The 26,279-nt window shown below is 37.6% G+C and overlaps 3 protein-coding genes across 7 annotated transcripts; 2 read left to right on the forward strand and 1 right to left on the reverse strand.

The window, feature by feature from the left end:
- Nucleotides 1-548: 548 nt before the first annotated feature.
- On the forward strand, nt 549-16,679 carry LOC113536235 (uncharacterized). Of its 5 annotated transcripts, none has more exons than XM_053228562.1 (26): nt 549-720; nt 957-1,091; nt 1,593-1,769; nt 1,845-1,982; nt 2,598-2,759; nt 2,835-2,972; nt 3,588-3,749; nt 3,825-3,962; nt 5,054-5,215; nt 5,291-5,428; nt 6,045-6,206; nt 6,282-6,419; nt 7,511-7,672; nt 7,748-7,885; nt 8,977-9,138; nt 9,214-9,351; nt 10,434-10,610; nt 10,686-10,823; nt 11,439-11,600; nt 11,676-11,813; nt 12,906-13,067; nt 13,143-13,280; nt 13,896-14,057; nt 14,133-14,270; nt 15,970-16,197; nt 16,313-16,679. In XM_053228562.1, the coding sequence occupies exons 2-26, from the start codon at nt 957-959 to the stop codon at nt 16,439-16,441; spliced, it is 3,822 nt and encodes a 1,273-aa protein (XP_053084537.1). In that variant the 5' UTR covers nt 549-720; the 3' UTR covers nt 16,442-16,679. The 5 variants fall into 5 exon arrangements, with proteins under 5 accessions (XP_053084537.1, XP_053084538.1, XP_053084539.1 ...); XM_053228563.1 differs by having other exon boundaries at nt 10,449-10,610; XM_053228564.1 differs by having other exon boundaries at nt 1,608-1,769.
- A 2,940-nt stretch (nt 16,680-19,619) lies between these two features.
- clxn (calaxin) lies at nt 19,620-22,408 on the forward strand. Its single transcript, XM_026929443.3, has 6 exons — nt 19,620-19,762; nt 20,959-21,114; nt 21,265-21,369; nt 21,457-21,608; nt 21,757-21,861; nt 22,271-22,408. The coding sequence occupies exons 1-6, from the start codon at nt 19,696-19,698 to the stop codon at nt 22,319-22,321; spliced, it is 636 nt and encodes a 211-aa protein (XP_026785244.2). The 5' UTR covers nt 19,620-19,695; the 3' UTR covers nt 22,322-22,408.
- rbm48 (RNA binding motif protein 48) lies at nt 22,199-25,640 on the reverse strand. The gene is made up of 5 exons (XM_026929442.3): nt 25,472-25,640; nt 24,200-24,390; nt 23,959-24,104; nt 23,288-23,850; nt 22,199-22,480 (listed from the first exon to the last, which is right to left on the reverse strand). The coding sequence occupies exons 1-5, from the start codon at nt 25,592-25,594 to the stop codon at nt 22,412-22,414; spliced, it is 1,092 nt and encodes a 363-aa protein (XP_026785243.1). The 5' UTR covers nt 25,595-25,640; the 3' UTR covers nt 22,199-22,411.
- Nucleotides 25,641-26,279: the final 639 nt, after the last annotated feature.

The raw sequence follows: 26,279 nt of genomic DNA on the forward strand, positions 1-26,279 counted from the left end.
CTGACCTATCCTTTTATGATGTTACTAACATTATCATTATCAGGGTTGGAAAAAGTAACGAGAAGTAAAATACTTAAGTAAAAGTGTAGATAATATGTCAAAATCTTTCATAATTAACAATGGAAGTATTTAACAATAAATGTACTCAAGTGCAAGGAAAAGATTGCTACTTGTAAATGCAGTATTAGTATTAAAGTATTAAAAAGGAAATGATTTTAACTGATAAAATTTAGTAATGCCATGTTTTAATGTGAACTTAAAAAAAAAACCAAATTGTTGCAAGGAAGAACAAATTTGATCTTCAAATTTACTTTTTGTTTACTTCAGCATATTGAAACCTTTTACTGAGGTAGTGCCAGGGGTGTTGTCCTCAAGTGCACCACTGCAGGCTTATCCATGTCACACACACAGGTACAATTACTCAAGTATTTCCATATTAACATGAAGAACAGAAGAACGACTGTTGAAATCGTTTAGTGCAAGCTGTAAGTTTAGTGAAATGCATTGTTCTGTACTTCCTATTTCATAACTGCTGTACAGTCAGTGTCCCTCCATATAATGCTGGCAAGAGGGATATGAAAGAGTTAGTTCCTCTTCTTTGCAAGTGGAAGGTTCACATCTGCTTGATGATTGTGGTTGTGGGTTGATACATTCATTTGAGAAGCTGGGACTGAACATCAGGACGCATATTGCTAGCAAACAATCTGCTGAACAAGCAAGGCAAGTTTTGAAGATGGAGTGTTGAATTTTTATACTTTTTCATTGAAAATTGCCTTTATGTTGAAGTTATTAGAATGGTAATAATACTCCTGTTTTCGATGTATTGATTGGAGAAGGTAGCTTAATTTTAAAATGGTCATGCTTTATTTGATTTGACTGCTAGTTCTTTTTGAACTGTACTGTATATGCCTCTGACACTAGCTAACTATGTGCTGTGTTTTCTCCTCCTTGTCTAGATGATTGCTGTGTTAGTGTTGCTTATGGTAGGACTGGTTTCTGGCAGTGTTGTCTGTCCAGGTGGGACAAAATGTCAAGATAAAACTACCTGCTGCCAAACTGAGACAGGATATGCATGCTGCCAATATCCATCTGTAAGCAGAAATCAGAGCTATTCATTTCTTTACTTTTGAAGTTTGTGGTAAATGATTAATTGCAATGTTAATTTAATGTTAATAATAATTTAATAACAACTGTAATTGCATCTTAAGCAATGCCAACGTTGACAAGACTTTGCTCTTCACCATTTCCCAATGGTTTTCACAACATTGTTAAAAATAGTGACACTCGGACTACATGATATTTTCAGTTATCCATATTGTACAGCTCTTTTTTTTATTTTAAAACCATCTACATTTCAGCAAATTGTGTTTTTAGTTGGATGCTCATGTATCATTTTCCAATTTGCGTAATGCATAGACCTTCAGCGTATTATTCATTTACTCACCAGTAACTACAGTTAATCTAATGAAAAGGTATGTAGTTACCAGAGTGAGGAATGTGAGTCTCAACAAGCCAATGAATTTTAATAGGAATTAGTTTAATAGGTTAAAACAAAAAATAGTATCTCTATAGTAATTCAGGGTAAATGTCAGTCTGTTCCCCCTCAGATACCTGCAGAGGAGGAAGAGGAAAGAGCTCCTGCTCCTCTAGTGAAATCTGACAATTCTTCTGCCTCTGTGGTTCACTGTGACAACATCTATATTTGCTCTGATGGTACAACGTGCTGCAGGTCTCCTTTTGGGCAGTGGTCCTGCTGCCCGTACAGTCTGGTTAGTATTATTTCAGCAAATCATGAATGTGGTGGGTTTATGAGTATGATCTTATCATTTTATCTGATCCTTTAGGGTCAGTGCTGCCGTGATGGCCTCCATTGCTGTCCCTTTGGTTATCGCTGTGACAGCACATCCACCGTCTGTTTTAGGGGAACACTGAGTCTTCCTGCATCTCCTCAGACTGCTGCCATGCAGAGCAACACCATTCAGGTACAAGACACAACAATAACCTTCTCCCTTTCTTATATGACTTTATTATGTAATTAATATTAAAGATTAGCAAAGGGCAAACTATCAAAAAAAATGTATACATAACGGCAAGAAGATGAAGCAAACCTGTGACCTATTATAGGGTCTGATTCATGTAAGAAATAAAAAACAATTGCACAACATGGTGTTAAAGGAAAATAATCAATAATGAGTGTGATGTGATTCACTTCTGTCCATTACCAGCCCAAAGATTATTATTTCCATATGTTATATGTCTTAGATTGTTTTCTTGATGCAAGATACACTAACATTTCACTTTCAATATCTTGAAATTATATATTTTCTTGCAGATAAATTACAAAATATGAATATATTTCTATTTTTAAAGGTCTATACATTAAGCAAATTTTCCAGTTGCTTAATGCATAGACCTTCAGCATATTATTCATTTACTCACCAGCAGCTACAATGAAACTAATGGAAAGGTATGTAGTTACGAGAGTGAGGAATGTGAGTCTCAACCAGCCAATGAATATTGGGAGTTTAACAGGTTAAAACAAAAAATGATATCACTTTATAGTAATTCAGGGTAAAAGTGAGTCTCTTCCCCCTCAGGTACCTGCAGAGGAGGAAGAAAAAAGAGCTCCTGCTCCTCTGGTGAAATCTGACAATCCTTCTGCCTCTGTGGTTCGCTGTAACAGCATCTATTCCTGCCCTGATGGTACAACGTGCTGCAGGTCTCCTTTTGGGCAGTGGTCCTGCTGCGTATTCAGAGTGGTTAGTATTATTTCAGCAAATCATGAATGTGGTGGGTTTATGAGTATGATCTTAACATTTTGTCTGATCCTTTAGGGTCAGTGCTGCCGTGATGGCCTCCATTGCTGTCCCTTAGGTTTTCGCTGTGACAGCACATCCACCCGCTGTTTTAGGGGAACACTGAGTGTTCCTGCAACTCCACAGATTGCTGCCATGCAGAGCAACACCATTCAGGTACAAGACACAACAATAACCTTCTCTCTTTCTTATATGACTTTATTATGTAATTAATATTAAAGATTAGCAAAGGGCAAACTATCAAAAAAAATGTATACATAATGGCAAGAAGATGAAGCAAACCTGTGACCTATTATAGGGTTTGATTCATGTAAGAAATAAAAAAAAATTGCACAACATGGTGTTAAAGGAAAATAATCAATAATGAGTGTGATGTGATTCACTTCTGTCCATTACCAGCCCAAAGATTATTATTTCCATATTTAATATGTCTTAGATTGTTTTCTTGATGCAAGATACACTAGGATTTCACTTTCAATATCTTGAAATTATATATTTTCTTGCAGATAAATTACAAAATATGAATATATTTCTATTTTTAAAGGTCTATACATTAAGCAAATTTTCCAGTTGCTTAATGCATAGACCTTCAGCATATTATTCATTTACTCACCAGCAGCTACAATGAAACTAATGGAAAGGTATGTAGTTACGAGAGTGAGGAATGTGAGTCTCAACAAGCCAATGAATATTGGGAGTTTAACAGGTTAAAACAAAAAATGATATCACTTTATAGTAATTCAGGGTAAAAGTGAGTCTCTTCCCCCTCAGGTACCTGCAGAGGAGGAAGAAAAAAGAGCTCCTGCTCCTCTGGTGAAATCTGACAATCCTTCTGCCTCTGTGGTTCGCTGTAACAGCATCTATACCTGCCCTGATGGTACAACGTGCTGCAGGTCTCCTTTTGGGCAGTGGTCCTGCTGCGTATTCAGAGTGGTTAGTATTATTTCAGCAAATCATGAATGTGGTGGGTTTATGAGTATGATCTTAACATTTTGTCTGATCCTTTAGGGTCAGTGCTGCCGTGATGGCCTCCATTGCTGTCCCTTAGGTTTTCGCTGTGACAGCACATCCACCCGCTGTTTTAGGGGAACACTGAGTGTTCCTGCAACTCCACAGATTGCTGCCATGCAGAGCAACACCATTCAGGTACAAGACACAACAATAACCTTCTCCCTTTCTTCAGTAAAGTAGTGCGTAAATAAAATGTCGTATGACTCTGTTATGTAATAAATGTTAAACAGTAGCAAAATGGTAAGCTATGAAAAGAGTGGGTGTATAAGGGAAGTAAGATGACTCATGAATCATATCTGTGACCTAGGATAGGGTAAGCTTTGTGCTTCATGTAAGGAATAAAACACAAAGGGGCATACTGTTATAGGAAAATAATAAACTACAGACATTTTCTTTAACAAAAAAATCTCATGAAAAAGACAAATGTCTGCATGCACACAAACCCTCTTTGATGTAAGGTTATATGCTAGTAAAAACTTCAGTTTAGTAAAGTGCAGAAAGTTCTTATTTAGTGCTTGTTAATTTGATGGTAGAGGTGGTTGAAACAGTGTAAACTAATGGAGGATAGTGGTTGTGCTGTGGTTAAAGCTTTGAGCTACAGGTGAGACGGCCAAGAGTTCAAATCCTCATTCCACCAAGCTGCCATGGTTGTGTCCTTGAGCAGAAAAACAAAGTGTTTTGCAATTTCTACTACTCCTTTTAATACAAACCGTTTTAGCTTTTATGCTGTAACTGAAATATTGGATCTGTAAGGCTAATTAAATGGTAACTTCTCCAAAGCTTGATTTCGGAATAACAAACGAGCCAAAATACAACTGTAATTGCATCTTAAGCAATGCCAACGTTGGGAAGACTTTGGTCTCCACTATTTCCCAATGGTTTTCACAACATTGTTAAAAATAGTGACACTCAGACTACATGATATTTTCAGTTATCCATATTGTCCAACTCTGTTTTTTTATTTTAAAACCATCTACATTTCAGCAAATTGTGTTTTTAGTTGGATGCTCATGTATCATTTTCCAATTTGTGTAATGCATAGACCTTCAGCGTATTATTCATTTACTCACCAGTAACTACAGTGAATCTAATGGAAAGGTATGTAGTTACGAGAGTGAGGAATGTGAGTCTCAACCAGCCAATGAATATTGGGAGTTTAACAGGTTAAAACAAAAAATTATATCTCTACAGTAATTCAGGGTAAAAGTGAGCCTCTTCCCCCTCAGGTACCTGCAGAGGAGGAAGAAAAAAGAGCTCCTGCTCCTCTGGTGAAATCTGACAATCCTTCTGCCTCTGTGGTTCGCTGTAACAGCATCTATTCCTGCCCTGATGGTACAACGTGCTGCAGGTCTCCTTTTGGGCAGTGGTCCTGCTGCGTATTCAGAGTGGTTAGTATTATTTCAGCAAATCATGAATGTGGTGGGTTTATGAGTATGATCTTAACATTTTGTCTGATCCTTTAGGGTCAGTGCTGCCGTGATGGCCTCCATTGCTGTCCCTTAGGTTTTCGCTGTGACAGCACATCCACCCGCTGTTTTAGGGGAACACTGAGTGTTCCTGCAACTCCACAGATTGCTGCCATGCAGAGCAACACCATTCAGGTACAAGACAAAACAATAACCTTCTCTCTTTCTTATATGACTTTATTATGTAATTAATATTAAAGATTAGCAAAGGGCAAACTATCAAAAAAAATGTATACATAACGGCAAGAAGATGAAGCAAACCTGTGACCTATTATAGGGTTTGATTCATGTAAGAAATAAAAAAAAAATTGCACAACATGGTGTTAAAGGAAAATAATCAATAATGAGTGTGATGTGATTCACTTCTGTCCATTACCAGCCCAAAGATTATTATTTCCATATTTTATATGTCTTAGATTGTTTTCTTGATGCAAGATACACTAGGATTTCACTTTCAATATCTTGAAATTATATATTTTCTTGCAGATAAATTACAAAATATGAATATATTTCTATTTTGAAAGGTCTATACATTAAGCAAATTTTCCAGTTGCTTAATGCATAGACCTTCAGCGTATTATTCATTTACTCACCAGCAGCTACAATGAAACTAATGGAAAGGTATGTAGTTACGAGAGTGAGGAATGTGAGTCTCAACCAGCCAATGAATATTGGGAGTTTAACAGGTTAAAACAAAAAATGATATCACTTTATAGTAATTCAGGGTAAAAGTGAGTCTCTTCCCCCTCAGGTACCTGCAGAGGAGGAAGAGGAAAGAGCTCCTGCTCCTCTGGTGAAATCTGACAATCCTTCTGCCTCTGTGGTTCGCTGTAACAGCATCTATACCTGCCCTGATGGTACAACGTGCTGCAGGTCTCCTTTTGGGCAGTGGTCCTGCTGCGTATTCAGAGTGGTTAGTATTATTTCAGCAAATCATGAATGTGGTGGGTTTATGAGTATGATCTTAACATTTTGTCTGATCCTTTAGGGTCAGTGCTGCCGTGATGGCCTCCATTGCTGTCCCTTAGGTTTTCGCTGTGACAGCACATCCACCCGCTGTTTTAGGGGAACACTGAGTCTTCCTGCATCTCCACAGATTGCTGCCATGCAGAGCAACACCATTCAGGTACAAGACACAACAATAACCTTCTCCCTTTCTTCAGTAAAGTCGTGCATAAATAAAATGTCGTATGACTCTGTTATGTAATAAATGTTAAACAGTAGCAAAATGGTAAGCTATGAAAAGAGTGGGTGTATAAGGGAAGTCAGATGACTCATGAATCATATCTGTGACCTAGGATAGGGTAAGCTTTGTGCTTCATGTAAGGAATAAAACACAAAGGGGCATACTGTTATAGGAAAATAATAAACTACAGACATTTTCTTTAACAAAAAAATCTCATGAAAAAGACAAATTTCTGCATGCACACAAACCCTCTTTGATGTAAGGTTATATGCTAGTAAAAACTTCAGTTTAGTAAAGTGCAGAAAGTTCTTATTTAGTGCTTGTTAATTTGATGGTAGAGGTGGTTGAAACAGTGTAAACTAATGGAGGATAGTGGTTGTGCTGTGGTTAAAGCTTTGAGCTACAGGTGAGACGGCCAAGAGTTCAAATCCTCATTCCACCAAGCTGCCATGGATGTGTCCTTGAGCAGAAAAACAAAGTGTTTTGCAATTTCTACTACTCCTTTTAATACAAACCGTTTTAGGGTTTATGTTGTAACTGAAATATTGGATCTGTAAGGCTAATTAAATGGTAACTTCTCCAAAGCTTGATTTCGGAATAACAAACAAGCCAAAATGTAACTGTAATTGCATCTTAAGCAATGCCAATGTTGGGAAGACTTTGCTCTTCACCATTTCCCAATGGTTTTCACAACATTGTTAAAAATAGTGACACTCGGACTACATGATATTTTCAGTTATCCATATTGTCCAACTCTGTTTTTTTATTTTAAAACCATCTACATTTCAGCAAATTGTGTTTTTAGTTGGATGCTCATGTATCATTTTCCAATTTGTGTAATGCATAGACCTTCAGCGTATTATTCATTTATTCACCAGTAACTACAATGAAACTAATGGAAAGGTATGTAGTTACAAGAGTGAGGAATGTGAGTCTCAACCAGCCAATGAATATTGGGAGTTTAACAGGTTAAAACAAAAAATTATATCTCTACAGTAATTCAGGGTAAAAGTGAGCCTCTTCCCCCTCAGGTACCTGCAGAGGAGGAAGAAAAAAGAGCTCCTGCTCCTCTGGTGAAATCTGACAATCCTTCTGCCTCTGTGGTTCGCTGTAACAGCATCTATACCTGCCCTGATGGTACAACGTGCTGCAGGTCTCCTTTTGGGCAGTGGTCCTGCTGCGTATTCAGAGTGGTTAGTATTATTTCAGCAAATCATGAATGTGGTGGGTTTATGAGTATGATCTTAACATTTTGTCTGATCCTTCAGGGTCAGTGCTGCCGTGATGGCCTCCATTGCTGTCCCTTAGGTTTTCGCTGTGACAGCACATCCACCCGCTGTTTTAGGGGAACACTGAGTCTTCCTGCAACTCCACAGATTGCTGCCATGCAGAGCAACACCATTCAGGTACAAGACACAACAATAACCTTCTCCCTTTCTTCAGTAAAGTCGTGCGTAAATAAAATGTCGTATGACTCTGTTATGTAATAAATGTTAAACAGTAGCAAAATGGTAAGCTATGAAAAGAGTGGGTGTATAAGGGAAGTAAGATGACTCATGAATCATATCTGTGACCTAGGATAGGGTAAGCTTTGTGCTTCATGTAAGGAATAAAACACAAAGGGGCATACTGTTATAGGAAAATAATAAACTACAGACATTTTCTTTAACAAAAAAATTTCATGAAAAAGACAAATGTCTGCATGCACACAAACCCTCTTTGATGTAAGGTTATATGCTAGTAAAAACTTCAGTTTAGTAAAGTGCAGAAAGTTCTTATTTAGTGCTTGTTAATTTGATGGTAGAGGTGGTTGAAACAGTGTAAACTAATGGAGGATAGTGGTTGTGCTGTGGTTAAAGCTTTGAGCTACAGGTGAGACGGCCAAGAGTTCAAATCCTCATTCCACCAAGCTGCCATGGATGTGTCCTTGAGCAGAAAAACAAAGTGTTTTGCAATTTCTACTACTCCTTTTAATACTAACCGTTTTAGGGTTTATGTTGTAACTGAAATATTGGATCTGTAAGGCTAATTAAATGGTAACTTCTCCAAAGCTTGATTTCGGAATAACAAACAAGCCAAAATGTAACTGTAATTGCATCTTAAGCAATGCCAACGTTGGCAAGACTTTGCTCTTCACCATTTCCCAATGGTTTTCACAACATTGTTAAAAATAGTGACACTCGGACTACATGATATTTTGAGTTATCCATATTGTCCAACTCTGTTTTTTTATTTTAAAACCATCTACATTTCAGCAAATTGTGTTTTTAGTTGGATGCTCATGTATCATTTTCCAATTTGTGTAATGCATAGACCTTCAGCGTATTATTCATTTATTCACCAGTAACTACAGTGAAACTAATGGAAAGGTATGTAGTTACAAGAGTGAGGAATGTGAGTCTCAACAAGCCAATGAATATTGGGAGTTTAACAGGTTAAAACAAAAAATGATATCTCTATAGTAATTCAGGGTAAAAGTGAGTCTCTTCCCCCTCAGGTACCTGCAGAGGAGGAAGAGGAAAGAGCTCCTGCTCCTCTGGTGAAATCTGACAATCCTTCTGCCTCTGTGGTTCGCTGTAACAGCATCTATACCTGCCCTGATGGTACAACGTGCTGCAGGTCTCCTTTTGGGCAGTGGTCCTGCTGCGTATTCAGAGTGGTTAGTATTATTTCAGCAAATCATGAATGTGGTGGGTTTATGAGTATGATCTTAACATTTTGTCTGATCCTTCAGGGTCAGTGCTGCCGTGATGGCCTCCATTGCTGTCCCTTAGGTTTTCGCTGTGACAGCACATCCACCCGCTGTTTTAGGGGAACACTGAGTGTTCCTGCAACTCCACAGATTGCTGCCATGCAGAGCAACACCATTCAGGTACAAGACACAACAATAACCTTCTCCCTTTCTTCAGTAAAGTCGTGCATAAATAAAATGTCGTATGACTCTGTTATGTAATAAATGTTAAACAGTAGCAAAATGGTAAGCTATGAAAAGAGTGGGTGTATAAGGGAAGTAAGATGACTCATGAATCATATCTGTGACCTAGGATAGGGTAAGCTTTGTGCTTCATGTAAGGAATAAAACACAAAGGGGCATACTGTTATAGGAAAATAATAAACTACAGACATTTTCTTTAACAAAAAAATCTCATGAAAAAGACAAATTTCTGCATGCACACAAACCCTCTTTGATGTAAGGTTATATGCTAGTAAAAACTTCAGTTTAGTAAAGTGCAGAAAGTTCTTATTTAGTGCTTGTTAATTTGATGGTAGAGGTGGTTGAAACAGTGTAAACTAATGGAGGATAGTGGTTGTGCTGTGGTTAAAGCTTTGAGCTACAGGTGAGACGGCCAAGAGTTCAAATCCTCATTCCACCAAGCTGCCATGGTTGTGTCCTTGAGCAGAAAAACAAAGTGTTTTGCAATTTCTACTACTCCTTTTAATACAAACCGTCTTAGCTTTTATGCTGTAACTGAAATATTGGATCTGTAAGGCTAATTAAATGGTAACTTCTCCAAAGCTTGATTTCGGAATAACAAACGAGCCAAAATACAACTGTAATTGCATCTTAAGCAATGCCAACGTTGGGAAGACTTTGCTCTTCACCATTTCCCAATGGTTTTCACAACATTGTTAAAAATAGTGACACTCAGACTACATGATATTTTCAGTTATCCATATTGTCCAGCTCTTTTTTTTATTTTAAAACCATCTACATTTCAGTAAATTGTGTTTTTAGTTGGATGCTCATGTATCATTTTCCAATTTGCGTAATGCATAGACCTTCAGCGTATTATTCATTTACTCACCAGTAACTACAGTGAATCTAATGGAAAGGTATGTAGTTACAAGAGTGAGGAATGTGAGTCTCAACAAGCCAATGAATTTTAATAGGAATTAGTTTAATAGGTTAAAACAAAAAATGATATCTCTATAGTAATTCAGGGTAAATGTCAGTCTGTTCCCCCTCAGATACCTGCAGAGGAGGAAGAGGAAAGAGCTCCTGCTCCTCTAGTGAAATCTGACAATTCTTCTGCCTCTGTGGTTCACTGTGACAACATCTATATTTGCCCTGATGGTACAACGTGCTGCAGGTCTCCTTTTGGGCAGTGGTCCTGCTGCCCGTACAGTCTGGTTAGTATTATTTCAGCAAATCATGAATGTGGTGGGTTTATGAGTATGATCTTATCATTTTGTCTGATCCTTTAGGGTCAGTGCTGCCGTGATGGCCTCCATTGCTGTCCCTTTGGTTATCGCTGTGACTTCACATCCACCCGCTGTTTTAGGGGAACACTGAGTCTTCCTGCATCTCCACAGATTGCTGCCATGCAGAGCAACACCATTCAGGTACAAGACACAACAATAACCTTCTCTCTTTCTTATATGACTTTATTATGTAATTAATATTAAAGATTAGCAAAGGGCAAACTATCAAAAAAAATGTATACATAACGGCAAGAAGATGAAGCAAACCTGTGACCTATTATAGGGTTTGATTCATGTAAGAAATAAAAAACAATTGCACAACATGGTGTTAAAGGAAAATAATCAATAATGAGTGTGATGTGATTCACTTCTGTCCATTACCAGCCCAAAGATTATTATTTCCATATTTTATATGTCTTAGATTGTTTTCTTAATACAGGATACACTAACATTTCACTTTTAATATCTTAAAATTATATATTTTCTTGCAGATAAATTACAAAATATGAATATATTTCTATTTTTAAAGGTCTATACATTAAGCAAATTTTCCAGTTGCTTAATGCATAGACCTTCAGCATATTATTCATTTACTCACCAGCAGCTACAATGAAACTAATGGAAAGGTATGTAGTTACGAGAGTGAGGAATGTGAGTCTCAACCAGCCAATGAATATTGGGAGTTTAACAGGTTAAAACAAAAAATGATATCACTTTATAGTAATTCAGGGTAAAAGTGAGTCTCTTCCCCCTCAGGTACCTGCAGAGGAGGAAGAAAAAAGAGCTCCTGCTCCTCTGGTGAAATCTGACAATCCTTCTGCCTCTGTGGTTCGCTGTAACAGCATCTATTCCTGCCCTGATGGTACAACGTGCTGCAGGTCTCCTTCTGGGCGGTGGTCCTGCTGCGTATTCAGAGTGGTTAGTATTATTTCAGCAAATCATGAATGTGGTGGGTTTATGAGTATGATCTTAACATTTTGTCTGATCCTTTAGGGTCAGTGCTGCCGTGATGGCCTCCATTGCTGTCCCTTAGGTTTTCGCTGTGACAGCACATCCACCCGCTGTTTTAGGGGAACACTGAGTGTTCCTGCAACTCCACAGATTGCTGCCATGCAGAGCAACACCATTCAGGTACAAGACACAACAATAACCTTCTCCCTTTCTTCAGTAAAGTAGTGCGTAAATAAAATGTCGTATGACTCTGTTATGTAATAAATGTTAAACAGTAGCAAAATGGTAAGCTATGAAAAGAGTGGGTGTATAAGGGAAGTAAGATGACTCATGAATCATATCTGTGACCTAGGATAGGGTAAGCTTTGTGCTTCATGTAAGGAATAAAACACAAAGGGGCATACTGTTATAGGAAAATAATAAACTACAGACATTTTCTTTAACAAAAAAATCTCATGAAAAAGACAAATGTCTGCATGCACACAAACCCTCTTTGATGTAAGGTTATATGCTAGTAAAAACTTCAGTTTAGTAAAGTGCAGAAAGTTCTTATTTAGTGCTTGTTAATTTGATGGTAGAGGTGGTTGAAACAGTGTAAACTAATGGAGGATAGTGGTTGTGCTGTGGTTAAAGCTTTGAGCTACAGGTGAGACGGCCAAGAGTTCAAATCCTCATTCCACCAAGCTGCCATGGTTGTGTCCTTGAGCAGAAAAACAAAGTGTTTTGCAATTTCTACTACTCCTTTTAATACAAACCGTTTTAGCTTTTATGCTGTAACTGAAATATTGGATCTGTAAGGCTAATTAAATGGTAACTTCTCCAAAGCTTGATTTCGGAATAACAAACGAGCCAAAATACAACTGTAATTGCATCTTAAGCAATGCCAACGTTGGCAAGACTTTGCTCTTCACCATTTCCCAATGGTTTTCACAACATTGTTAAAAATAGTGACACTCAGACTACATGATATTTTCAGTTATCCATATTGTACAGCTCTTTTTTTTATTTTAAAACCATCTACATTTCAGTAAATTGTGTTTTTAGTTGGATGCTCATGTATCATTTTCCAATTTGTGTAATGCATAGACCTTCAGCGTATTATTCATTTACTCACCAGTAACTACAATGAAACTAATGGAAAGGTATGTAGTTACGAGAGTGAGGAATGTGAGTCTCAACAAGCCAATGAATATTGGGAGTTTAACAGGTTAAAACAAAAAATTATATCACTTTATAGTAATTCAGGGTAAAAGTGAGTCTCTTCCCCCTCAGGTACCTGCAGAGGAGGAAGAGGAAAGAGCTCCTGCTCCTCTGGTGAAATCTGACAATTCTTCTGCCTCTGTGGTTCACTGTGACAACATCTATATTTGCCCTGATGGTACAACGTGCTGCAGGTCTCCTTTTGGGCAGTGGTCCTGCTGCCCGTACAGTCTGGTTAGTATTATTTCAGCAAATCATGAATGTGGTGGGTTTATGAGTATGATCTTAACATTTTGTCTGATCCTTTAGGGTCAGTGCTGCCGTGATGGCCTCCATTGCTGTCCCTTTGGTTATCGCTGTGACTTCACATCCACCCGCTGTTTTAGGGGAACACTGAGTGTTCCTGCAACTCCACAGATTGCTGCCATGCAGAGCAACACCATTCAGGTACAAGACACAACAATAACCTTCTCTCTTTCTTATATGACTTTATTATGTAATTAATATTAAAGATTAGCAAAGGGCAAACTATCAAAAAAAATGTATACATAACGGCAAGAAGATGAAGCAAACCTGTGACCTATTATAGGGTTTGATTCATGTAAGAAATAAAAAAAAATTGCACAACATGGTGTTAAAGGAAAATAATCAATAATGAGTGTGATGTGATTCACTTCTGTCCATTACCAGCCCAAAGATTATTATTTCCATATTTTATATGTCTTAGATTGTTTTCTTGATGCAAGATACACTAGGATTTCACTTTTAATATCTTGAAATTATATATTTTCTTGCAGATAAATTACAAAATATGAATATATTTCTATTTTTAAAGGTCTATACATTAAGCAAATTTTCCAGTTGCTTAATGCATAGACCTTCAGCATATTATTCATTTACTCACCAGCAGCTACAATGAAACTAATGGAAAGGTATGTAGTTACGAGAGTGAGGAATGTGAGTCTCAACCAGCCAATGAATATTGGGAGTTTAACAGGTTAAAACAAAAAATGATATCACTTTATAGTAATTCAGGGTAAAAGTGAGTCTCTTCCCCCTCAGGTACCTGCAGAGGAGGAAGAGGAAAGAGCTCCTGCTCCTCTGGTGAAATCTGACAATCCTTCTGCCTCTGTGGTTCGCTGTAACAGCATCTATACCTGCCCTGATGGTACAACGTGCTGCAGGTCTCCTTTTGGGCAGTGGTCCTGCTGCGTATTCAGAGTGGTTAGTATTATTTCAGCAAATCATGAATGTGGTGGGTTTATGAGTATGATCTTAACATTTTGTCTGATCCTTTAGGGTCAGTGCTGCCGTGATGGCCTCCATTGCTGTCCCTTAGGTTTTCGCTGTGACAGCACATCCACCCGCTGTTTTAGGGGAACACTGAGTCTTCCTGCATCTCCACAGATTGCTGCCATGCAGAGCAACACCATTCAGGTACAAGACACAACAATAACCTTCTCCCTTTCTTCAGTAAAGTAGTGCATAAATAAAATGTCGTATGACTCTGTTATGTAATAAATGTTAAACAGTAGCAAAATGGTAAGCTATGAAAAGAGTGGGTGTATAAGGGAAGTAAGATGACTCATGAATCATATCTGTGACCTAGGATAGGGTAAGCTTTGTGTTTCATGTAAGGAATAAAACACAAAGGGGCATACTGTTATAGGAAAATAATAAACTACAGACATTTTCTTTAACAAAAAAATCTCATGAAAAAGACAAATTTCTGCATGCACATAAACCCTCTTTGATGTAAGGTTATATGCTAGTAAAAACTTCAGTTTAGTAAAGTGCAGAAAGTTCTTATTTAGTGCTTGTTAATTTGATGGTAGAGGTGGTTGAAACAGTGTAAACTAATGGAGGATAGTGGTTGTGCTGTGGTTAAAGCTTTGAGCTACAGGTGAGACGGCCAAGAGTTCAAATCCTCATTCCACCAAGCTGCCATGGTTGTGTCCTTGAGCAGAAAAACAAAGTGTTTTGCAATTTCTACTACTCCTTTTAATACAAACCGTTTTAGGGTTTATGTTGTAACTGAAATATTGGATCTGTAAGGCTAATTAAATGGTAACTTCTCCAAAGCTTGATTTCGGAATAACAAATGAGCCAAAATACAACTGTAATTGCATCTTAAACAATGCCAACATTGGCAAGACTTTGCTCTCCACTATTTCCCAATGGTTTTCACAGCATTGTTAAAAATAGTGACACTCAGACTACATGATATTTTCAGTTATCCATATTGTCCAACTCTGTTTTTTTTTATTTTAAAACCATCTACATTTCAGCAAATTGTGTTTTTAGTTGGATGCTCATGTATCCTTTTTCCAATTGCTTAATGCATAGACCTTCAGCGTATTATTCATTTACTCACCAGTAATATCTTGAAATTATATATTTCCTGCAGATAAATTGCAAATGTAAATGTATTTCTCTTTCCTTACCGAGACACCAAGGGCTGCAATCTTTTTTCGCTCAACTGTTAGTAACAGTAAAAATCCACAGCCATATTAGCTGTTGGTTATTGCATCAACTTCAGCGACTACCAAGTGACAGTTGGATGTGATTGCCTGGTCTTTTGAAATCCAATCTTATGACACATTTTACATTTTATTGCCTTGTAATTTCCAGTACTTGTTCAAATACAAACTTAACTTTGTAGGTGAAATATTGGATCTGTCAGACTAATAAAATGATAACTGTTTCACGGCTTCATTTAATTATATAACAACCCACAATGCTACTATAAGTGTACATAAGCAGTGTTGATGTTGGCAAGACTTTGCACTCCACTATATTCCCTGTTTTTACAATCAGTGATAAAACTAGTCAGATGTATTCGTAGTTATCCACATTTTCCCACTTTTTCTTCATTTTAAAGTCATCTTCATCAAATTCTGTTTTTAGCTGTATGCTTACATTCCACATTCCCTACTGCTTAATGCTTAATGGAGCTACAGGCAACCAGTTTAAAGAAAACAATTTTTAAAAAAAATATTGCATTATTTAACTTACAAGCAAATCCTAAATGTAACAAGTTTAGAAGCCCATCCTGTACTGTTATGTATGGTCAGTGCTGCCTTCATATCCATAGGCAGAGCCTTTATGAATGACTAAACACGGTTAATCTCTGTAGGATCAGTGCTGTCAGGGCGAGACAGGCTGCTGTCCCGTCGGGTTTCACTGTGATGAGGAGAGCAAAGCCTGTGTGGAAGACTTCGACCACTCATCTCCACTGAAGTCTGCGTTGAATCCCCAGAATCAGGCCGGCATTATCCATTGCAGTAACCGATTCTATTGCCCAGCTGGAAACAGCTGCTGCAAGACACTAACTGGCCAGTGGGCATGCTGTCCATATCCTCTGGTATCTATCTATCTATCTATCTATCTATCTATCTAGCTATCTATCTAGCTATCTATCTGCATTCCTAAAATTATAACACATTATCTCTTCTCTTCTATTGTTTGTTCTTTTAAAGGGTCAATGCTGTAAGGATGGAAAGCACTGCTGTGAATATGGCTATGACTGCAATACTACATTTACTAAGTGCAAAAGAGGCTACTCAAGCATTCCTGCTCTTCTCACAAAAGAAGCACTGCTCCTCTGAATCCTCCTTCCTTGAACCAAAAGCTACATCCATAAAAAGCAGTCATAATTAAGAGTATTTTATTTGATCAACAAATGTCATACATTTTTAAGCTTCATGCTTTGAGTTTTGTTATGCCGCAATAAGCAAGAGCAGTTATATTTCATTCTTTTCTTTTTTTGAAGGAACAAAAAAAAAAAATCACAAAAATAAATGTCTCAATGCATATGCAAACTAATAAAAAGTGATTTTAATCACAGATTTGCATTATGTTCATTATTTCTAGTCTGATTCTTTATTGTATGTAGTATTATATAATATTTAATCATTTCTCTCTTTATTCTGTTTTGTTTTATTTCTGATATTATTTTTTAATTCTTTACTTCAGTATTATTTATTTCTGCATTTCTTTCACCTTATCATAATGAGACAAAAAATATATGTCACAATGTCTCAGCATTCACTATTATATGAATTGTACAGGTGACACATACACTATATGGCCAAAAGTCTGTGGACAACTGACCATCACACCCCTTTGTGCTTTTTGAACATTCCTTTACAGATTTTGTCCCCCTTTCCTTTTATAATAACCTCCATTCTGGCTGTGGAGATTTGCTCATTCAGCCACAAGAGCATTAGTGAGGTTAGGGACTGATGTTGGGTGAGGAGGCCTGGGGCGCAGTCGCTGTTTCAGTTCATCCCAAAGGTGTTCAGTGGGGTTGAGTTCAGGCCTCTGTGCAGGCCACCTGAGTTCTTCCACTCCAACCTCAACAAAACATGGAGCTCGCTTTTGCACAGGAGCATTGTCATGCTGGGACAGGTTTAGGCCTCTTAGTTCCAGTGAAGGGAAACTGTAATGCTACAGCACACAAATACATCCTATACAATTGTGTGCTTCTAAATTTGTGGCAACAGTTTGGAGAAGGCCCACATGTGCGTGTGAACATTTGGTCATTTAGTGTAGCTAGATATCTGAGACTCTTGGCTGAATATGCTAGTCTGGATTATTTACTCTTTCATACAGAGCCTTTGGCAGAAAATTACTCCAGAGATGTACACTCCTGGACAAAAAAATGGGCCAAGCTCAAAATGGCAAAATATTAAGCGTTAATGGTCAATAAATCATTAGTCTGGAAATGAGCAAGAATTAAACAGATAGATAAAGGGAGTTAGTATGGGATAGCTTTTCCCTTTGATTTCTTTAAATGTTTAAGCCTTGTGGTCCTTGATGGGCTGCATCAGGTGTGGCAGATAAACAAATAATTACTAATCTTTTAAGAAAAAAATCCCAGAAGATATTTTTTGGAAAATTTTGTACACCCAGACATGTGTTAGTTTGAATTTTACTCATAATCATGATTTTACCTTTGCATACAAGAAGACTATGTAAGTGAATTTCCCTGTTTCTAGCTTTTCCCCAAACAGTAAACATGCAAATGGTGGCACAGGAGCTCTCAGGAGTGCATTTTTTTCATTCTTGCTTGTTTCCTGACCAATTATTTGTTTCTGAGACTGCAACTCTACATGTTGTTAATGACTGCAGCTCTGCATGCTGGTGTTTATGCAAGTATATATGCAATAAGTTGATTTAAATTGATTAAGACTAAGATTAATCTAGCATTAATCTAATAACAAATATTAATGATATGATATTTACTATAGCCTATATTTATTATAAGACAAATATTAAGTGTATTAATGGCAAGATAAACATTCATCAAGTTTTCCAAGAAGTGTCCACTAGAGTCTCCTTGTTCCCAAAAATAAATCAGTACATTATTACACACAAAATGTGTGTATAAAATTTGGACACTAACGCCCAAAAAGTAAAAACTAAATGTAAGCCATATGAAATAAAGGAATTATTGAAAATGTATTACGATTTTATTGCAGCCTAGATACGAACATTAAATAATACATGTAGGCAGAGATAGCTTTCTGTATATTGCTAGAGCTTACAGTGCTATTGGACAGTGATGTGTTGTTTTCGAAAGAGTTGACTCTTTGAGTTGGCTTTCAAGTGTGAGCCGGGTTTCGTTTCTCTTATTCTTTTATTTTCCTTTTAGTTTAGTGGTGAATGTGAACTAACCCCGTGTCTGGTGATGTCTGTGGGTTCCAGACTTCAGACAGCCATTGACCTCAAAGGATTTGGAACCAAGTATTAAAAATGGCAATTTATTTTATGATTATGTTAATTTGTCCAAATACGTTTGGTCCCTTAAAAAGGGGGGACCACATATAAAAAGTGTTGTAATTCCTTCACCATTCGCTGTAAATGGCCTCAGTTAAAGCTGAAAGTCTGCACTTAATTTCGTCTCGTATATACTGTCGTAGACAGCTAAAATAACAATAGCTTTGTCAATGTCTGAATATTTATGGACCTGTCTGTATGTGCCACTATGATATATGTGTCAGGTTCTTTTGTAAACCTTATAAACCATATGTGAATTCATATTTCCTTTTAAATTCATTTTTCTCATCATTTTTATTTGTTCAGAGCCAACAAATTTGAGTTCCTCAATGACCTTTATTCATGGAACTTTGCATGTCTATTCCTGTGCCTATTTATAAGCATATTACAGAGGAATTTCTCCTGGAAAATGGCAAACAAGAAAATAAGTGCGTGGTATTTTCTTGATTAAACAATAGATTAATGACTTTCCAGCAAAACGTTCCACTGAAAAGTGTGTTCACATGAAATGAATATATAATACAAACATATATAAATCCTAACATCATCCAAACACTATATATATTTGGATTTATCAGTTATGTTAAAATATTAAAATTACAATTATTTTATTTTTCCAATACACAAATACTTGTAAGAATATCAGTGATACTGAACGCAAATACTGATTGGGATATCTATTTTTTAAAATTGTCCTATTCACCTGTAGGGTCTTGTCTTAATAAATGAGTAATTAGTAAATAATTAGATTGAATAATACATAAATACAGAAATGAATAAATAAATATATGAATAATATAGAATGTCACTGCTGAATAAAAAGATGGAAACCAACACATGCATAATTTTGGCAGTCTTTAGTTATGTTTTACGGAAGGTTCAATCTTAAACGCCTCTGTCGTAGATAATTAGTGCACTAAATAGGGTGTATAAGCTGCTGTATCATGTACACGGTGTTTGGGATTCAGCCTGACAGAAGACTTGCAGGTCTTTATCGCCCCCTAGAGGCGGATTGGAGTTTCCATGGTAACACAGTGTCAACATCCCGAGTTGGCGAGCGTGCGCTATTAGCAAGTCAGAGATGTCTGCGCTGAGCAGGAAGTTAATCCAAAACTTGGCTGAAACTCTGTCTAAACAAGTTAAACACTGTAAGTATCGCAGATTGTTGCATATTATTTATCTGGATGTTACTCAGGGAACAGGAAAAATGCACGTGAGCACTACTGAAATATATAGTTATCCATTAGCAGCTTAGCTAGCTGGTTACCTTATTCACCAACTAGTGAGTGGACTGACACTCTTTAGTTTTAATAAGCTCTTGTTCGCTCTTGATATATCCTACTCTGAAATCAAATCCTGGAACACCTGGAGTCCATCACACCCATGTGCTTGTTGAACATCCAATCCCCTTTGCTCTTATAATAACCTCCACTCTTCTGGGAAGGCTTTCCACTAGATTTTGGAGCATAGCTGTGGAGATTTAACCATTCAGCTACAAGAGCATTAGTGAGGTCAGGCACTGATGTTGGGTGAGGAGGTCTGGGGTGCAGTCAGCGTTCCAGTTCATCCCAAAAGTGTTCAGTGGGGTTGAGGTCAGGGCTCTGTGCAGGACACTCGAGTTCTTCCACTCCAACCCACTGTGTGCTTCCAGCTTTGTGCCAGCAGCTTGGGGAAGGCCTACATGTAGGTGTGATGATCCGGTGTCCACAAAATTTTGACCATATAGTGCACATATTTATATTACAAAGCCATTTTGGCCTGAGAAAAATAGATTACTGCAAGTGGTGAAATATCACCTGACATTTAAAGTGCTTTTTTCCAAAAATAAATCAAATATGTGAATTCACGATGATCATCCATGTCTTATTTGCACTCCCATGCATCTCATGTAACAACCCCAAGCAGGAGAAGTGGTTTTGTGTGTCATTACTGTTCCCCAAAAACACAGATGTATTCAAGGTTGGTCATTTTAAATATTATTATCTGTCTCAGCTGCACAAATTTAATATGACCTGTGAACGGTATGTTATACAATGTGCAAATTCATCCATCTTCCCAAGCAACACTTGATCTTTTAAACTTGAAGCTCTTAAACTTGAAGTTTGCACGTGGTTGCTTCAGTACAAAGGTCATGTGTTAGGAGAGCTTTTAGTTGTCAGATATGGCAGAGACTTTTTATTTTTTATTATATATTTTATAATATATAATTCTATAATGTGATACTTCTTTTTATAGATAATCCTTATCCATATATAATCCTGTTATCATACACATTAAATGATCGAGTGTAAATGTTTATCTGAAGTTATAAAAACTGGACTGGAACATTTTTCTTGCTGTGCAGTTAATAAAACTGAAGCGGAGTGCCTGATCCGACTGTTTAACACACTGCTAGGAGAACAGACTGAGAGGAAAGCGGCTCATGGACTGGACCGGGGCAAATTCCGCAACATCCTGCACAACACATTCGGACTGACCGATGATATGATTATGGACCGAGGTAAGGTCACAAAGTTTGTGCACAGATGACAGTATGTTCTCCATGTAAACTAAACTTCTAAGATAAAATTTCTAGAGTTTTCTATAAATTCTTATTAGTTTTTCATTAAAAAAAAAACTAGAATTATACTTTAATTCTCATCTGTCCCAGTTTTTCGTGCCTTTGACAAGGACAACGATAGCTACATCAGTGTTAAAGAGTGGATAGAAGGACTAGCGGTCTTCCTCCGAGGGACACTGGATGAGAAAATAAAATGTAAGATAAATCAGTGCTTTCTTCAATATGAGTAATTATAATCACAGTGCTCGTCATGCCACTCTCCTCTTTTCGAAATGCCTGCAGTCTGTTTTGACGTGTATGACCTGAATGGGGACGGCTACATATCTCGGGAGGAAATGTTCCACATGCTGAAGAACAGCCTGATAAGACAGCTGACTGAGGAAGACCCCGATGAAGGAATTAAGGACCTTGTGGAAATAATACTAAAGAAAATGGTAAGGGAAAAGCAGGGCACTGTCTCCAGAGAGTGAGCGAGCGAGAGAGTGTGTGTGAGAGAGAGAGAGAGTGAGTGAGAGAGAGAAAAGCCATCTGAAATATGACAGTTCAAGTAACATTTATTCTCCTACTGATGTTGGTGTCCAGGATTACGACCACGACAGCAGACTTTCATATTCAGACTTTGAAAAGGCTGTGAGGGATGAAAATCTGTTATTAGAGGCTTTTGGATCTTGTCTTCCTGACAGAAAGGTAAAAATAACAAAAGCACACACTTAGAAGTGTTATGAATGTAGTTGCAATCACATAAGGAGCCTCCTGTATCTATGAGGTAAAGTGCAATAAAAACACTGACAAGCCTTGTATTTCCTCCTAAACAACCCCAGCACTTTGGTTGAAACTGCAGACAGGTGACAAATTAAAGTAAAAACCATGAGCATGCACGCTCACTGAATAGTCTGATGTGACAATGTCCAATTTTAAAAGTGCTATACAATTTAATTGAATTTAAGTCAAAGCACCTTTAATGACAGTCATGTTCATCCTTTATAAAAAAAAAAATGATACATAAACAAAACATACCACAATGGTCTGCCATCTTTTTTTAATTAATATATAAAAGGTTGTTCACTAAGATGCTGCTTTTTTGTTTGTTTTACAGAGCATACAGGCATTTGAGCAACATGCATTCCAGGATACACTGAGGGCCTGAATCACTCAATGAACAAATTCACAACAAGGTTTTAAAACCAAATGCAGCTCCTGTTCAACATGTTACTCCATAGGAATTGTTAGAATGTGATTAAATTCTTCTCCGAGGCTTTGTGGTGGTGGTGCTGGTGGTCTTCGTCTCTGTGGGAATTGAAGAGACCTTAAAAAAAAAAAAGAATTATCAGATAATTCTGATTTCAGCAACCAGCACACCTGACTTCTGTCACATTCATGAAACTGATAAAAATGACACACGTGTGTGTGTGTATATATATATATATATATATATATATATACACACACACACACACACACACACACACACATATTACATATAAAATTCATATGTATACACACAATTGTTACACTAAAATTCCATGCATACTATATAGATATCACGTTAATATAATATTTGATCTTTAGTATAAGCGATCGTTATAGTATGTGCAGCCATGCAAGCTGTGTTTGACCATTAGTAGGTCATATGACCATAACATGAATAGACTAAACCTGTACTACAACCTCAATAACCTACCTAAAACCCCCAGAACCATCTCTTCTTTTAAAAGTGCTTTTAAGTGTTGTCTGCGGTTTACTGTTCTGTGTTTTTAACTGTGGTTAAAACTATTTTGGCAAGAGACAACTGAAAAAAGTGCTTCCTGGAGTGTCTATGTACTGAAGAAAAATCACAAAACCTCTTTTTCCAACTTTAGCAACATGTCAATTCAGAAATTGGTTATTTTACAGAATGATAAAATATGCCGTAATCTACAGTCCATGAAAAATACTGACAAGACAGATTGGACTAAAATCCCAGAGATGCTTCGGTAATAATTACCATCACCCACCTCCCCATGTAAAATAGAAAGAAATGCATTTTAATCAGTATTTTGAAAAAGTCAGCAGTGAGGTAACCGTGACTAACCATGAAACCATGCAACTGTAACAACACTATTACACAGCTTACCTTTGCTATTGTTTGCCTGATTAAGTTGGCCGTTATGTTTAATGAATCATCTTCCATGTCCATTCTCTGTTGTTCTGGTAGTTTGGGTCCAAACAACGGAGCATTTTTGTCCGACATTCCCAACAAGTCCATACTGTCCTCCATTTTCCTCTTTCTGTTTTCCAAACGTGCCGTCCTCGGTATAAACCTTGGTGCAGCGGATGGAGGATTTTTGGATTTTTTAGTCCTGTCTCTTTCTTCCGTGCCAGCAGATGCTGAGTTTGGCCAATTTGAGGTCTGTTTGGAAAGTTCTGGGGAAGGTGGGATGAAATGATGTAGAGATCCCATCTTATCCTCTGTAGGTGCACTTGTTTGTAGACTGTGCGATTTAAATCCTATAGAAGATACACATTGCTGAGGGGCTTCTTCCTGTGGCGGTAAGGGCAACAGTGGAAACCCTGAGTAAGTGTTGGGATTTGAAGTCTCTGTTTGAGCACTGTTTCCATTTCTCCATGGAGTAGATGCTGGTTCTGATGACTCTGCAGGTTTTTTGGACCCTGTGGGCTCCTTTTCACATTCTGTTTCTGGAACAAGTTTGTGTGAGACAATTTATTAGGCGTGAAATGTCTAAAAATGCAGAAGGATCTTGACATGAATCTAGAAAGTGTGCTGTCCGTGTTTCATCATGCTACCTGATTTTACACATGCTCTGTTCATGTAGCTCCTCCTGTCTTGCAGCTTCTTTCTTATGTCTTCTACAGTCTCATATTCAGGAGCATAACACACATGAAGTATCCCTCCATAGAAGCTTTTTTCATCTGTGTTCCGCTTAGCAGCCCTGAAAAAAAATCAATGTACGTGCACTTTTAGTACAACTATCCCGTGGCAGCTGTATTCATTATTTCCTATCAGATATCACAAACTGATTCTCACCTCGCACTTGTAAGTTTCTGGAACTTCATGAGATAAACCTCAGTGAATTCTTCAGCAGGATATTCATCAAGAACTCTATATTCCTCTATCACTCCATAAAGTGCAAAAAGCTGCACCAGCTCGGTCATCACACCGATAGCAGGTACTCCTTGCACCAGGAGAAACCGAGACTCCAAGTTAATAGTGTACACCTAAAAGGAGACAAGGCAGAACGTAACATGCAAATAACATGAAAGCGCACTCAATGTCTGAAGTACAGCCTGATGATGACCAAAGGCTGTGTTCAAAATGGCACACTATAAGGCTTTTCACACTGCGCTTAACCCTTGGTTATCAATGTTCCCCGCTTTTAACCCTGGGTAGAGGAACGTTAGAGGAACGCGGGGTTAGCACTGCTTTGTACCCAGGGTTATGAAACCCTGCTCGGAAGCAGGGTTAGCACCACTTTTTTGCAGTGTTAACCCCACATTGTGGTGCCAAATGTGTACAGTGTGAAATGATGCTGTGTTAGAATGTTACGGCTAGATGCTTAGCAACAGACACCCAATCAGAAATTTTTTTTCTCACTGATGCGAAAGCGTGAGACAAGCCATTATTTAAACTGGACGCACCCTATATTTATCCAATCATGGTTGCTGATACAGCAAATATGCAAATAAGAATGTTAACCCAGGGTTTAGGAATGTACAGTGTGAAAAGTCAGATTATGAATACCCAGGATTAATTGTTATCTCTGGGTAAAGTATGAGCAATGTGAAACAAGATAACCCAGGATTCAGTTTACCCAGGGTTTAGAATGACCCAGGGTTAACTATTTCAAGTGTGAAAAACTCTTATCCACACTATTCATATATTGATTAAATAGCTTGAATATTACTGTACACGTCTGAATGATGTAAATAGTCTGATTATAGGAGGGCTGTGTGAAATTTATTTTGCAGGTAAAGGGGTACTTGTGTCAGTCCCGTACACTTGATGTTATTATACTGTGAAAATCCTCTGCACTAAACTGCATTACTCTGAGCTAACTCTCAAGCAGCTGTGTCCACGAGTCAGTCTGACTGACAGGTAGGCGGTCACGTGACTGTGCTGCATATCAAATGATAATAATTCTAACATGCCTACTCCATACCAGCGTAACAGTTTATAGCATATAGTATACAAGTAATGCCATTTCCAACCCTGCCATCGATGCTTGAGTCGCTGGCTAGTGCATTTGTAATCCATTAAACTAATTTCCCTTCAAATGTACAAGAATAAAACCGAACTGACCTTGACAGCTTTTGGTCTTCTTCCCTCCCTGTACTTTGGTCTTGTGTGACAGACTTTCTGTTGCTCATGATGTTTATACACTCGCGGTGTATCCCAAACAGAACTGCCCTCGGCCGCCGCCATGTTTGCTCACGGTCTTCTCAGCGCATGCGCACAACGGAAAAGGCTTACTGATGCTGCCTTCACGTGCTGCCGAAGTTATTATCAATTCGAGTTCCCGACCTAAAAGGGACACACGAGCACTCCTTCAAATCATCGAGCTTCGAAAATAATTACAGTACCCGAGTTTCCAAATTAACCTGACCTAACTTAAGCTGCTGCTGTTCCACTATATCTACAAACCTATATTTTCCATGTTCTATTGTAATGCTAGTTTCGTGTACTTCAGGACATTTCTATAGTACCGGGAGATGCTAATCAAATTTTATTGTACTTGTACGATGACAATAAATTTATTCTATTCTATCTATTTTTGTAGATATTTTATCATAGTATAGGAAAAGTAGCTTCAGTGGTCGTTAATATTCTATTTTTATTGGTGGGTTAGTATCAATGGTGGGTTATAATTAATAATTATCTGTCTCAGGAGGAATACTGTCAAAGAGAGCATGAACGCTGCACAAGACCAAACCAATCTATCGAACTGATCGCTTGGTATTTACAAAAACAAAAAATGCTTACAGTGTTCTCAAGCATCACAGACTTCAAATTAACATTATATATTTCAAATATTTTCTGAATACAGTAATATTACCTTTTTTATTTTTTTTAAACAAAACTGTATACATATCCTCAAAAGCACTGGTCA

Source organism: Pangasianodon hypophthalmus, chromosome 23 (assembly GCF_027358585.1).
Source record: "Pangasianodon hypophthalmus isolate fPanHyp1 chromosome 23, fPanHyp1.pri, whole genome shotgun sequence".
NCBI lineage: Eukaryota > Metazoa > Chordata > Actinopteri > Siluriformes > Pangasiidae > Pangasianodon > Pangasianodon hypophthalmus.